This window comes from Physella acuta, unplaced genomic scaffold (genome assembly GCF_028476545.2).
Source record: "Physella acuta isolate Inbredline_101_S28 unplaced genomic scaffold, ASM2847654v3 ptg001292l, whole genome shotgun sequence".
Lineage (NCBI taxonomy): Eukaryota > Metazoa > Mollusca > Gastropoda > Physidae > Physella > Physella acuta.
The window spans coordinates 1,444-16,530 of NW_026732807.1; the positions used below are offsets into that span (position 1 = coordinate 1,444).

At 39.1% G+C, this 15,087-nt stretch overlaps 2 protein-coding genes across 2 annotated transcripts; both read right to left on the minus strand.

Annotated features, from left to right (window-relative positions):
• Nucleotides 1-281: 281 nt before the first annotated feature.
• On the minus strand, nucleotides 282-4,883 carry LOC131958125 (putative cytochrome P450 12a5, mitochondrial). Its single transcript, XM_059323001.1, has 5 exons — nucleotides 4,715-4,883; nucleotides 4,109-4,275; nucleotides 2,792-2,873; nucleotides 1,296-1,502; nucleotides 282-559 (listed from the first exon to the last, which is right to left on the minus strand). The coding sequence occupies exons 1-5, from the start codon at nucleotides 4,772-4,774 to the stop codon at nucleotides 443-445; spliced, it is 633 nt and encodes a 210-aa protein (XP_059178984.1). The 5' UTR covers nucleotides 4,775-4,883; the 3' UTR covers nucleotides 282-442.
• Nucleotides 4,884-5,378: 495 nt separating this feature from the next.
• On the minus strand, nucleotides 5,379-9,069 carry LOC131958118 (cytochrome P450 10-like). The gene is made up of 4 exons (XM_059322993.1): nucleotides 8,875-9,069; nucleotides 7,546-7,768; nucleotides 6,942-7,123; nucleotides 5,379-5,581 (listed from the first exon to the last, which is right to left on the minus strand). The coding sequence occupies exons 1-4, from the start codon at nucleotides 9,059-9,061 to the stop codon at nucleotides 5,379-5,381; spliced, it is 795 nt and encodes a 264-aa protein (XP_059178976.1). The 5' UTR covers nucleotides 9,062-9,069.
• Between the last annotated feature and the right edge of the window lie 6,018 nt (nucleotides 9,070-15,087).

Below are 15,087 nucleotides of genomic sequence, written 5' to 3' on the forward strand. Positions count from 1 at the left end.
TTTATTTTAGGTATATAAGAAAATGTATAATTAGTCAACTTTCTCTAGCGAATCTTTGTAAACTTAAACCTGATTAGTCTCTCAAAGTCAACTTTCTCTAGCGAATCTTTGTAAACTTAAATCTGAGTGGCTTCTCTGTGTCAACTTTGTCAACTTTCTCTAGCGAATCTTTGTAAACTTAAACCTGATTAGTCTCTCAAAGTCAACTTTCTCTAGCGAATCTTTGTAAACTTAAACCTGAGTGGCTTCTCTGTGTCAACTTTGTCAACTTTCTCTAGCGAATCTTTGTAAACTTAAACCTGATTAGTCTCTCAAAGTCAACTTTCTCTAGCGAATCTTTGTAAACTTAAATCTGAGTGGCTTCTCTGTGTCAACTTTGTCAACTTTCTCTAGCGAATCTTTGTAAACTTAAACCTGATTAGTCTCTCAAAGTCAACTTTCTCTAGCGAATCTTTGTAAACTTAAACCTGAGTGGCTTCTCTGTGTCAAGAAACACTGTGTAGATAAACTCTGTATTCCATGACTCTGGTTCAAGCTCTATCTTCAGCTTCTGGAGAACCTGTAAACATACATCATAATACATGTCATCGAAAGTTGCCTACAATTTTATCCGCCGGTTCATGAATCATTACGCCGGCCGGCAATGCTACAATGCTGGTATTTTAAACAGGGTGTGTGAGGTTACTGTGAACTAAAATTTAATGAAATGTCAACGCTAACTCCAACCCAAGCCCCAATGCAAATCTTAATCCAAGTCTTACCATAGCTCCCGATTCTTCCGAATATAGGCAAATTATTTCTTTCAGGCATCTCATCGGTGGGGCTCTGCCCCTCCCCCACCCCCCCCCAATCCCCGGAGAAAGTCTACAGCTCCCCCGAACGAAATCGAATTTATATAGATAATATATACTTTTACCAGTGTCCGCCCCCCCCCACCCGGAAAATGTTGCCCCACCCCCAGAAAATATCAAGTCCCCACCCCCCCCCCCCCCCCACCCCCGGAGAAAAAAGTCTGGAAGTAAAACTAAAAATAGGTGTGTAAGATTGTCAGTAATATTGTAAAATCAAGTTTAGAGTTAGCCTCAGAATATAGGGTTAGTGCTATGGTAGGACTTCGTTCAGGTTTTTGGTTAAATTTTTTACAATAAACGTTAAATAAAATTTTAGTTCACTAATAACCTTTCACACTTTAAAACATTCTTCTTTTTAGCAATATCGAACACCGTTATAACCTAAAGCATTTTATCAAAGTTTTGCTAATTTTTTTTTATTTAAATACCGAGTCAAAATCTCACTTTGGATGTGGCCAGATAAATCTCCTGAACAGCGAAACGTCTGCCGATACAGTTGCGTGGCCCGTAACCGAACGGTAAGACCGCCATGTTGCTCGAGGTGTCTTGTTTGCGGCCGTCTTCAGACCTCTCCCATCTCTCCGGGATAAACTTATCGGGGTCTTCAAAGCACAGTTTGGCCGCTCGAGGGTTGCTGAGTAATATTTTTGTCTGTTTGTAAAACAGGTGGGTAATACAGGTGAGAGGTGTTGGTGTAGTTAAAAGAATTGCAAATGACTAAATTAATGTAGCTTGGGACTTAAACACATTTTTGAAGTAAAGTAGCGAGGGGTTTCTTTCTTCTTCTTCTTCGTTCTTAATTATTAGTGTTGAAGGGGATCGAGATTTATCTGCCAGTGGGTTTGAACTCGAGACTTTGTTCGACTTTATCAACCATGAGCTCAGTGGCGTAGCCAGGATCGTCTCAAGGGGGGGGGGGGGGGTCCAATTTTTACCCGGGGACAAACTTTCGATTTGCACCCCCCCCCCTCAAACTTTCGATTTGCACCCCCCCCCTCAAACTTTCGATTTGCACCCAGCCTCATACTTTTTATATATACCGAGGGGTCTATGGGGGGGGGGGGGGGTTATGACCCCCCCCCTGCCTACGCCACTGCATGACCTTTTTGCCTACTCGACCACGCCTCCAACACAAGCGTTACGTGTCAACTGGTTATGCGCCATTGAGGCTATTGACTCCGATTTCAGCTTGCTTTTCTTTTTGGATTTGCTTCCATAGCCTTTGTCCAACCAAGAACAAACTACATGGCAGTTAACGAGGGGTTAATCATGTGCCAATTTTTCACACGTGACGGCGTGGCCTAGTGGTAGAGACTGCACTTGAGATTCTCGTCCGTGACCATATTTTATAGACGACAACAAATTCTGAATTGTTTTTACTTCCCCTTATTTTCAAATCGTTTAAAAACGTTATAATCTTCCCCTAGTAACCTTTACTAGGTCGACCGGCTCTACTACCGTAAACATTCTGCGTGAACCACTGGTCGAGTGATAGCGTTCAGTTAGTTATCTACCCTTCTGTTATCGAATATAGTAATCTATCGAGTGATTTAATTTTAGCTATCTCTCCTTAGTTTCAAACCCTTTTAATTAATTTTTAATGACCAAACATCTAATTAAATTTTAAAAATAGATAGATTGTATTGTCATTGATGTTGAACGTATCTGGAAAGTTTGAACGAAATCGCTGCATTATAAGTGGGTCAAAATTGAATTACAAGATCTGCCACAAACAAACAAACAAACAAACAAACAAACAAACAAACAAACAAACAGACGTTGCTAACTAAATAAAAGCTTGTAAAAATGGAAACACGCGCTCCTATGCGTGTTGGTCACTGACAGGAAAAAAAATAAAGACGTCATCTTTTAAAGATTAATAATAATAAACAAAACATTTCACTGTTGTATTGTTAACGTGTTACGTAAGTCTGATTTACCCCAGCAGGAATCCTATAACCGCTGGCTACAATGTCCTTTGGCAGCGCTCTATTCACACCCGTTGCTGTTGGGTAGTTTAGTCTGTGGATATTTAGAAAATTAACGGTTAAGCTTTATGTACATGTGCAAGTGAGAAAGTCGACAAGAGCTCTCCACTCCTCTACGTTAGGAAAGTTAAATATGTGGGTCAGTGGCGTCGCTAGGTTGGGTGTCACCAGGTGCGCACTTCATGGTGACACCCCCCCCCCTTTATTTTTCTCTGTAAATGTTGCAGTTGGTGTTAGCCCCCCCCCCCCCCCCCCCCCCCTCCTGGTAAAAGCTTTAAATGTTCACATTCAATATTAATGATGTTGATATATAGTCGGTTGTTAATACAGCTTTTTGTTGAATTGTTTCTCTATAGTTTGCATGTTTACGTCAAGGTGTCATCCACCTCTCTATAGTCGGGATCCTAATAATGTACTTAAAATACTTTTTAACTCTAGATATTAATTCACTGAACTGGAAAAAAAAACATTTTTATTCTATATATTTAGCAGTTTTTTGTCTTGGTGTCCCCCCCCCCCCCCCCCCCCGGTGCGGTCCACATTTCCCTCCCCCGCCTCTTGACGCCTCTGCTGTGGATAGCTTAAAAATTAACACGACTTTTCAGTACAGCAATAGTAGTTAGTAATTTCTTTAACATCGAGAAGAGAGATAAAAGCTCACAACGCTATCATTAACTAGTTTCTAATACTGTCCCAGCGTCTAGTAAATCCTGTCTTGTCTTCCTCTAGTACAGTGGTCTCCAAACTACGGCCCGCGGGCCGGATGCGGCCCGCGAAGTCCTCTCATCCGGACTGCTGAGATCCTATTGTTCAAGGAAAAATCGTTTGTTGGTGATGGCTGAGGAACTTTGCCCAGAAAAATCAAAGACATGCCTGGAAGAAACTGGCACCCGAACTGAAATTTGATACTTAATGCGGCCCTCGGACTGAAAAGTTTGGCGACCCCTGCTCTAGTATAAAGATCTATCGAGCAATTACTATTAATGTACAGTTAATTGTCTTCGCATTTTAGCTGAAAAAAATCCCTGATTTTGCTTACATTTTACCTAAAATAATTGATTTTAGTCACATCTTAACTAAATGACTCCTTGATTTCGATACATCTTACACGAAAGTTGCCTTGACTTTGATTACATATTGCTGAACGACTCTTGATTTTAATTCAACTGAAAGACTCCTTGATGTTTGATTACATCTTACCTGAAAAAGACTCCTAGATTTTAATTACATCTCATCTGTAAGTCTATTTGATGTTTGATTACATCTCACCTGAACGATTCCTTTAAACAGTGCTTCAGGTAAGACATCTTAGAGAGTGCTGCAGCATCTACAAGACCTGAATCGCCCACAACTTCCAGAATTTCTCGTCTCAGAATTTCCTGTTTGTCTGGGTTTTTCGCCAAGTTGTAGAAGAATGCTTGCAGGTTCTTCGCTGTCTGGGGACAGTTATTACAATGCACATTTATATTTACTATTGTCTTTGTCTTCTTCGTTCTTAATTTTAGTGCTGGAAGGGATCCTCCTCCAACACAATTAAGCGTTACGTGTCAACTGGTTATGCGCCATTGAGACCATTGACTCAGATTTCAGCCTGCTTTTCTTTTTGGATTTGCGTCCATAGCCTTTGTCCAACCAAGATCAAACTACAAGGCAGCAGTTGTTTGATTTTGGAGTTGTCTCTCCTAGAAGAGTGGCTGTCCCCGGCTAACGAGGGTTCGAACTCGAGACTTTGAGCAACGTTTAGCAACCATGAGCTTGAAACTTTTCGCTTTAAAAACCATGAACTTTACTGACTCGACCACGCCGACCCCTATAATACTGTTATGCTTACTTCGAACAGGTTATAATATACCGAAACTGTGGATATAAACTTACAGAATCTGTCCCAGCCATATAGAGTGAGGCAAGTAAATTATTGATATCCTCATTGGTCATTTCTTTTTCTGATACAAGGGAGAGAAGTAGGTTCGGTTCATCGGGGTTCAATGTCCCATCCTTCCTCCGCTTTTCGATTATTTCCTGTGCTTTTAAAGTATGTTTTCCCGAATTTCTTCGGAAAAAGTATTGTAGAGTTTACGCGAAATAGTCATTTATTTTAGGTATATAAGAAAATGTATAACTATTAGGCCTACATCATAGATATCTTTGAAATTTATTCTTTGAACGAGGATTGGAAAAAAGGAATTGGCTTTGTCGGGTAGTGTAGCAACCCGCCCGAAGCCAACAACCCACCCGAGAATATCAATACACAGGAGGAGAGCAACCCATCCGATGATAGCAACCCTTCCAAGAATAGAAACCTACACTTGCTAATATTCTTTAGTAAAAAAAAAATTAAACTAAAAAAAAAAACAACTACGGAGCATGTACAGCAAGAAAAGTAAAAAAAATAAATTTGGTAATCAGGTGCATAACATGTCACCTGTTGCTGTTTTTTTAAACCCCTTCCTATAGACTAGTAAACAACGCGCGTGAAGTTGTCAACATGGGGACACGCATTATATAATTCATTATCATAAACGATGCATCTAAAGCTCGCTTACTTCCGAATCGCAAAAATCGCCTTCTCCATATCCCTATAAATCCTGCTCCTGTACCATCTATAGGAAAAGGTTGTGCCACTTATAATTGCACCTGTTATAGCGAAGTATTGTTTTGTCGCTTCCAGAAACTCAGACGTTTCTTGGTCTGGGGAGTGCTCCAGGAAACCCAGTCTGGTATTGAACGTCACCACTCCTATACCTGGATGGTGACATTTTTAAATAAAATTAATTTTAGGTGTTAAGCAGAGTTTCTTCAAGGCATCTCTTTATGGATGGGGGGCCCACCGAAGAATGTCTACCGCCCCCCCCCCGAACGAAATGAAATTTATATAGAAAATATATACTTTTAACAGTGTCCCCCCCCCCCCAAAGAAAGTCTACCGCCCCCCCCCCCCCCCACGACAAAATTTCAACTGCCCCCCCCCCCGGAGAAAAAAAACCTGGAAGAAACACTATTGTTAAGGTGTAGGTGATGTGTTTTTTTTTTTCACATCTAAGACGTTTAGAAATATATTTGGTTTAGGTTAGGTTAGCCTGTCGCCCCTCCTGGGACATAGGCCGCTGACAAGAGCTTTCCAGGCGTCTCTGTCCTGGGCTAGTCTCTCCAACTGTCCCCAGGTGTATCCAATCTTCTTGGTGTCTTCTTCCAGTTCACGTCTCCAGGTCTTTCTTGGTCTACCTCTCCTCCTCCTGCCCTGTGGATTCCAGGTGAGGGCCTGTCTTGTTATGCTGGATACAGACTTCCTGAGTGTGTGGCACATCCATTTCCATTTTCTCTGGAGGATCTCTACAACTGGCAGTTGATGGTTTTAGGCCAGTGAATTCGCAGGATCTTTCTGAGGCATGAGTTTATAAATGATTGTATTTTCTTCTAAATTACTGCTAAATTATTTTTATTAGCATTCATGGCATGGGTAGAAAATGTGAAGCATTAGTCTGGTTGGCAGCACAGAGAAAATAGAATACTGAATATTTACATTTGTACAAACTTGTAATATCTGTTTTACTAAAGCTTTGAAAATTTCATTTTACAATACACTTGCGATAGATCTGTTTCATTAAGTCCTAATCTATGAAAAAGTTGATTATATAAAAAAAAACCTGAAAGCTTCTTTCAAGCTGGGAAATATTTAATTTTATAAAAACCTAAGATAGCTGTGTTTTAACTTAAGATAAAGCGAATTTAAAACTGATAGTAATTTAAAAGGAAACTATTTTTTCCGTGTTTAGAAATAAACGTAGGAATACAATACAGTGCTTAAATGTATAAAGTAATTAGTGTTTCTTCCAGACAATTTTTTGCCCCCCCCCCCCCCCCCCCCCCCCCCGAAAGAAGTCTGCCGTCCCCCCGAACGAAATGGAAATTCATATAGAAAATACAAAAATACATACTTTTACCAGTGTCCGCCCTCTCCCGGAAAATGTAGTCCGCCTCCCCCCTGAAAATATCAAGTGCCCCCCCCCCCTGAAAATAGCAAGTGCCCCCCCCCCCCTTCCGGGGTAAAAATGTCTGGAAGAAACACTGAACGTAATTTATATAAATTAAATTTCCTGTATACTTTCAGCAGCGTAGCGAAGGAACAGATCTTTCATTTTCTCCGGTGCTAATTTTTGTGTGGCCAACATTTGAACGAATTCATCGGCTACAGCGTTCTGCGGCTCCAGGTAATGATAGGCGGAGTCAGCCTTCATAAGTCTTTTGTTGACTGGGGTCCTCAGTGCATGCCATTCTTCTCCTTGCCTGAAGTCACAGAATAAAACGGCTGTAACCATATACAATAATAATACATATATGGCACGGAGTGGTCTAGCGGTAGAGAGCTGGACTGCTAACCCGTTAGTCTTGAGATAGAATCCGGGTTCAAGTCAGTAGACCGTCCCTGAGTCCACCCAACTCTGATGGGTACCTAACTCACGTTAGGGAAAGTAAAGGGGGCTGGGCATAGTGCTGACCACACTATCTCTTCATATGGCGAGGTCACAGAAACAAGTGAACTCTACTTCACTTGCCCTATAGACCGTCAGGTTTGAAAAGGGAACTTTAACCATATACAATTGGGAAAGCGTGGTAGAACGATATCGCTCTATTTTAAGTGTTTCAAATTTGAGACACAAACCCACAAACAAACAGACGTTGCGAACTATGTAAAAGCTTGTAATTACAAGTGGCTAAGCGTCAACTTGAATCCATGCCTCTGATAAATCAGTTTGGTAATATCACTGACTTCCCTTATTGGATATCTGCCCTCGTTTCTGAAGACATTTTCCATGTCTTTAACATCCTCCAACATGACCCATTCTCTTCCAAGTTGGACTCGAACCACTGGCCCATACTTTTCGTGTAAACTCTCAAACAGCTTATGCGTTTTCTGGGGTGTAAATTTACCTGCAAAATTTTTTTAAAAAACTATAGACACGACGCACCAGGTTATACTGGTAGTAAGTTGCAGAGGCGTAACGGGGGGGGGGGGGCGGACCGCACCGGGTGACACCATTTAGGGGGGTGAGGGGGTGGGGGGCTGCAAATCCAAAGTTTGAGGGGGGGGGGTGCAAATCGAAAGTTTGAGGGGGTGGGGGGCTGCAAATCCAAAGTTTGAGGGGGGGGGTGCAAATCGAAAGTTTGAAAGTTTGTCCCCGGGAAGGGTCGCTACGCCTCTGGGGGGGGAGGTGACACCATTAAGTGCCGCACCGGGTGACACCCGACCTCGCTACTCCACTGGTAAGTTGTACGTTACGCATTTTGAGAAAAATTGTTTTTCCTCAAACCACAAATTGTCGTCAATAAAACCCACTCCAAACTGAAAGTCTAATCAGGCAATCGTCACCTGCTTGCAAATGTCCATTCGGAACAATGGTCTGTGTAAAAACGGCGTTCAGGAAAGTATCGGGGTTTTGTCGTATTAACGAGCTGTATTTTACATGTGATCTACGATAGACTGCTAGACTGCTAATCCGAAGGTCTCGAGTTAATCCGGGTTCAAGTCAGTAGAGCTCACGTTAGAAATCGTTCAAAAGTTGATACGAAAATACATGAAAGTTTGTCAACATAACTGAAACGGTACTCAAGTTATCGTGTTCAGACACACAGACACACACAAACACAGACACACACAGACACACACAAACACACAGACACAGACACACACAGACACACACAAACACACAATCATACACACACACACTGACAAAATTGCAAAACTAACTTTTACCGACTCAGGGAGGTAAAAACCGTCGTGATTTGTGATAATCTTTCTCGATTTGATTACACAAGTGCAATACTTCTATACTTTGAATGCAGAGGCGTAGCGATCCTTCCCGGCGCCCGGGGACAAATATTCGTTTTGAACCCCCCCCCCCCCCCCTCAGACTTTCGATTTGCAACCCCCCCCCCTCAGACTTTCGATTTGCAACCCCCCCCCCCCCCCCCCCCACTTAAACATTATATTTGCGAGAAAGTAAACAAATAATAACCCTTAGTTTTTATATACTTACCAAAAGGCTTGAAGTGAAAGAAGGACCCGATGAATGGAATGTTGTAAAGTCCTTTAGGACCTGGGATATCCTCAAATGGTTTCACCTCATCTGTGGTGCCACTACTGACCACTGATGTCCATCTAAGTGGATGATTCCTCACGATGTTTGGAATAATCCTTGAAACGACGTTATATTTTGTCATCATGGTTTAAGCCTGTGAAATCTGAACAATTTTTTTTTTTTTAAATATCTTGATATTTTTAGAATAGTGTCCAAGAATAACAATTTATTTCACCTAAATATAGTTTATGAAACAAAGCGGGAGTGATCTCCCCTAAACTATTGTATATATTTTTTAAATAGAATAGAATCGAGTAGAAAAAATAATTGCGCACCAAATGAACATAAACAAAGAGCGGAAAATAAGTGTTTATAAAGGAATCAGTGATTAATTTTTTTAAAGTTAAACATCTAGTTTTGCCAATTACATGGCACAATGAATTGTCACCGAGTCTAGAGCTACGTAAAACATTTTGAAGAAAGCGGTCAGGTAGAAGTGATCATTTCATATGTTTGAAATTTCGCTCACCTAACTTAGACTATACTCAAGATAACGTTATTTTTAGGAACCAGAAATATAGTTAAGTACCACTTCCGGTCATCGTAGGTCACTCAAAAATAGAAAGTAATTACAGTATAAGATTCTATACTGTTTACCTAACTGAAAAATGACTTAAGTTATAGTGTTCGTAAGGTAATAGAGTAAAGTACATCTTTACTCTATTTGCGAAAATAAAATCGTTTAAAATATGAGAGAAACATGCGCATACTTATGTATGAAATTTCGTACGCCTAACTGAAACAGCACTGAAGTTTTTGCCTTTTGAGAAAACGGAAGTAGTGTAAGTACTACTTCTGATAACCGGAAATCGCTCAAAAATGAATATAGTATTACACATTTTATATAATATTATATATATATATATATATATATATATATATATATATATATATATATATATATATATATATATATATATATGAAATTTCGTCAAAATGACTGAAACGGTATTCAAGTTATCGTGTTCACAGACACACACACACACACATAGACACACAGACGTATAGACAAAATTGCGTAAATAAGTTTTTCCGGCTCAGCGGGATGTAAAACGTCGAGATTTATCAAAATATAGTTTTTTTGCACGACTATAGTTTCTATGTAGGCCTACTTTAGGGGAAAAAATCCTATACCGTACAATTCCAAAATCTATCTCATATTTTTACATCACTTATTTCATACTTTTTTTTAATGCAATATTTAGTAAAAAAAAATGTTTTGTTTCATTTATAAAGTATAATAACTATATATTAAAAATGGTGAAATAATTATTTAAAAAATAAAATAAAAAAAAAAGAGCAACCATAACCCCTTACCGTTCTGAAGTTAGACTTAACAGCTGGACTGTCAGACTATCCATCTAACACTGACCTATTTCTCTGCCTTTACCCACAAGCACAAAAACAAGCTTGCCATGACCCCGTTCAGTGCACTACAATGTTGGTATTCACAGTTTATGTTTACAGGGTCGCTTCCTGAATGTGACATTTTTACCAGAGACAACCTTTACATAACTATATATATATATATATATATATATATATATATATATATATATATATATATATATATATATATATATATATATATATATATATAGTTATGTAAAGGTTATATATATATATATATATATATATATATATATATATATATATATATATATATATATATATATATATATATATATATATATATATATATATATATATATATATATATATATATATATATATATATATATAAGTTGCTTTTTTTAAAAGTACATATTCGATATACGTGTTAAGTATTGTTAGTTTTATTTTAGGGATGGATTAAATAATAATTATTAATAAGGTTATAACGTGTATGCTTGGAAGGATCATAATTATTTTCAATAGCTAAATCATGAAACATCAAATTAAATTAAATTAAGAATGCTTCGTATTTAAAGTAAAGCGTTGTAATTTTTATTTTACCTATTTTGATCTACGTAAATAAAACATTGATTGTATAACAAAATAATATGTTGCATGAACATCTTGCTCTATTGTTGTTGTTTTTTTTTTATCACAGAACACCATCCGCTTATGCGGACCCAGTGGCGTAGCGAGGTCTAGTGTTACCCGGTGCGGCACTTAATGGTGTCACCCCCCAGAGGCGTAGCGACCCTTCCCGGCGACAAACTTTCAATTTTCGATTTGCACTCCCCTCTCAAACTTTTGATTTGCACCCCCCTCAACCTTTTCGATTTGCACCCCCCCCCCCCCTTCACCCTTGTCGGGATTTGTCAAATTTGTTCTTAAAAGACTTTTTAACGCTCGAATTAGTCACTTAATTAAGTGGAATTATCATTTTTCTCTATATATTTTGCTAATTTTTGCCTTGGTGTCACCCCCCCCAAATGGTGTCACCCGGTGCGGTCCGCACCACCGCCCCCCCCCCCCTCGCTACGCCACTGTGCGGACCTAGAGCCAATGTACTTTAAAAGTACACGCCAAAAGAGAGCGGCAAATATTTGCCACGCGCGATAACAAAACTAGCTCAAGTGTAGGGGTAGTAAACACAACATATACACAGAGGCGTATCCAGGTTTTTGGTGTAGGGGGAACGAAACGAGCGAAAATGTGCCCAATTTTTAAAACATGCTCTATATTATATATATATATATATATATATATATATATATATTTATTTATTTATTTATTTATTTATATATATATATAAATATATATATATATATATATATATATATATATATATATATATATATATATATATATATATATATATATATATATATATATATATATATAAAAATCCGAAATGATGTGCCTTTAAAACTCACTCATAGCCCCGGCCACACACCATTACGAAACAACACTCACTGTCTGGCGCAGGTTGAACAGGAGCGCGTGATTTGCTACTGGCATCGCTTCACACCACGCGCTAGCGCCGGATTGATTACAATTCGTGACGTCACCTCACGCGCGAGACCCGGCAGCTTCAATGGCGATTGGTCAGGCAGGGCACGTGCAATACCGGCTCCACAGCGATTGGCCAGGCAGGGTGAGCGAAGCACCGTTTCAAGGCGATTGGCCACAGAGTTGTGGTCGATATTTTCTGATTCGCCTGGGTGGAAGAAGATTCCTGCCTTGTCTGGAATTCATCCACTCTCTCAGTATCGGGTCGCGAGGGGAGGGGCGTCACTACGGGCCTTCATTCACTAATGATTGAACGCTACCATCTGAGTGGATCAGTGTTTCTTCAAGACTTTTTTCTCCGGGAGGGAGGGGGAGGGGGCACTTTAAATTTTCGCGGCGGACACTATTAAAAGTATATATTTTCTATATAAATTCCAATTCGTTCGGGGAGACGGAGCCCCTCCCCCCCCCCCCCCTCCACCGAAGATGTGCCTGGAAAAAACACTGGAATGGATATAAAAATATCTGGTAAGACCGTTGTACAGGGGTGTAAGTCTGTGTCCAAGAGTCCCGGAATATTTTAAAAGGGGCCCCCGATCCCAGATTGAAATTTTCATTGTGCATATTTGTTCCATCAAAGCCTGAAATTTTACGTGTTGGTATGATGAAATCGTAAATAAAATTTAAAAATAAAACCTCAAATAGGACTGCCACATCGCATTCCGTTCCTGGGGGCTACCGAGATTTTTTACCTGGGGGGGGGGGGGGGTGGCACCGAGATTTTTTCTTGGGGACCACCGAGGATTTTTCCCGGGGGCCACCGAGATTTTTTCCTGGGAGGGGGGGGGGGCGGGGCGGGGGGGGGGGAGATTTATTCCTGTAGACCGGCGGGCCAGTTGAACCTTTAGGTTGTAGAAATAATATTTTAGGCCAATATTTCAAGCTAGCACTTTGTCTGGTGTTGTAAAAAAAAAAACTTATCAGGCTACAACTTTATGCTTGTAATGTTGTATAAAAATTTAAAAAATAATAATACAAATATCAAGTGCCCCCTCCGGAGAAAAAAAGTCTGGAAGAAACACTGTCGCAGAGGAAAAGAAAAGATATTTCAAGACACTCGTTACAAGAACATTCAATTGGTAACAATGATTTGCTATTGAGGCTCACACCACGCGCTTGCGCCGGATTGATTACAATTCGTGACGTCACCTCACGCGCGAGACCCGGCAGCTTCACTGGCGATTGGCCAGGCAGGTCACGTGCAATACGGCTCCACATCGATTGGCTAGGCAGGGTGAGCGAAGCACCGTTTCAATGAGATTGGCCATAGAGAGTTGGTCGATATTTTCTGATTCGCCTGGGTGGAAGAAGATTCCTGCCTTGTCTGGAATTCTCCCACTCTCTCGGTAACGGGAGTCGAGGGGTGGGGCGTCACTGCGGGCCCCCGTTCGCTCACGACTGAGCGCTAAAACCGGAGTGGATGCGGCTCGCAGAAACGTGCCTCTCATTTTGTGGTGGTTCAAGGCATTGAGTAAAAATGTAAAATGATTTTTTAGGAATAGTTGTAGACTGCTGTTTCAAGCTACGAATTTTTGTGGTATTGTTGTAAAAAGCCGTTATTGAGGATACGAAAATAAGTCTTGTATTATTTAGAGCTAAGAATTTAGCTCAGTTTTTTTTCTAAAAAAAAAAGGATATTTTATAATAGATCTAGAATATTTAGAAAAAAAAAAAAAAATTATCACTTACTACCGGTGGCGGAATTATTATATTAATAATGTTAAATACATTACTTTTTATAGCTGTGTCATGCTTTAGTATGCCTTTAAAATAATAATTAAGAGAAGAAATTGCTTTTTGGTTTGCTTAGTACAACTATATTAATAGATGCTGTTAATGGACTTTTTTTTTAATCAACTCTTTGTTTTGTAGACAAAGGGAAACAACCAATTTAATGTTGTGTTTGCAAGATAATAGAAGCATTGTTTCCCTTTAATAGATTTTGTGGCTATTGGGGTCTGAAATAAGGCAACTTAATACAACTTTCCCTTTACTATTATCAACTCCTCTAAGTTTCATAGCATCGAATGAAACTAATTAGTAATGCATAAAACACCCACAAACAGACACAGACAAAACGAGCCTAGAAAAAAATTAAGGAAAATGCTGTACCAAACAGCCACAAGTTATGTGAAAAAATTTTAACATTATTTAGAGAACTTTACCACATTTCAAGTTATAAAAAAAAACAGATTTAAATTCAAACTATATTAACCAACTTTATTTATTTTTTTCGTCTATTTTTTATGATCACAAAATTTAATATAATTTGTGTTAGCTTATAGTCAACTGGTGTCCTCCGAATTATTTTTTCAATTGTTTGCTGCATTTTAAAACCACGCAATTTTTTGTCATTTATATGGACATTTGTTAATTCTTTAAATTTAATTTATGATCATTAGACCTATTGTCATTATCTCTACACAATATATTTTATAAGGGGATGTAACCGAGTAGGTTAATTTAACAGATAATAATACTTGAGTTTTTTCCCTTAGCACAAGCATTTGATAATTTAAAAAAAAATGTTTTATAATTATTATAATACTGAAAATCCAGGTCAAATATCAATTTCATTGATCAATTTCCAGAATAAAGGGCAAGAAATTTAAAAAAAAAAATATTTGCACAAATTTAACATGTTGAAGAATAACTTTCAGTACTTACTTGTATGTAACACACATTGTTATTTAATAATAAATTGTTTTCTTTCAAAAAGTAGTTTTTGCCATATCCTCAGCCTTTTAATATCATGTGAAGAATTATTTTAATTATTTACTAAATAATAGTAAATAAACAGGTAGGGCATATCCCATCTATATGTGCCATTTGTTTCCAATTACAATAATCAATTTGTAGAATACTGCACACGGACCTACACAGGTGCACACTGACCTACACAGGTGCACACTGACCAACACAGGTGCACTGACCTACACAGGTGCACACTGACCTACACAGGTGCACACTGACCTACACAGGTGCACTGACCTACACAGGTGCACACTGACCTACACAGGTGCACACTGACCTACACAGGTGCACACTGACCTACACAGGTGCACACTGACCTACACAGGTACACACTGACCTACACAGGTGCACCGACCAACACAGGTACACACTTACCTACACAGGTGCACACTGACC

Coding starts and splice junctions, on each gene's coding strand:
- LOC131958125 (XM_059323001.1), bottom strand. CDS start 4,774: ATGACCAATGAGGATATCAATAATTTACTTGCCTCACTCTATATGGCT. Junction 1,503..2,791: donor GTTATAGGATTCCTGCTGGG/GTAAATCAGACT, acceptor TTTTACAAACAG/ACAAAAATATTACTCAGCAA. Junction 560..1,295: donor TTTATCTGGCCACATCCAAA/GTGAGATTTTGA, acceptor GTATGTTTACAG/GTTCTCCAGAAGCTGAAGAT.
- LOC131958118 (XM_059322993.1), bottom strand. CDS start 9,061: ATGATGACAAAATATAACGTCGTTTCAAGGATTATTCCAAACATCGTG. Junction 7,769..8,874: donor CTTTCACTTCAAGCCTTTTG/GTAAGTATATAA, acceptor AAAATTTTGCAG/GTAAATTTACACCCCAGAAA. Junction 7,124..7,545: donor AAGTTGACGCTTAGCCACTT/GTAATTACAAGC, acceptor CTGTGACTTCAG/GCAAGGAGAAGAATGGCATG.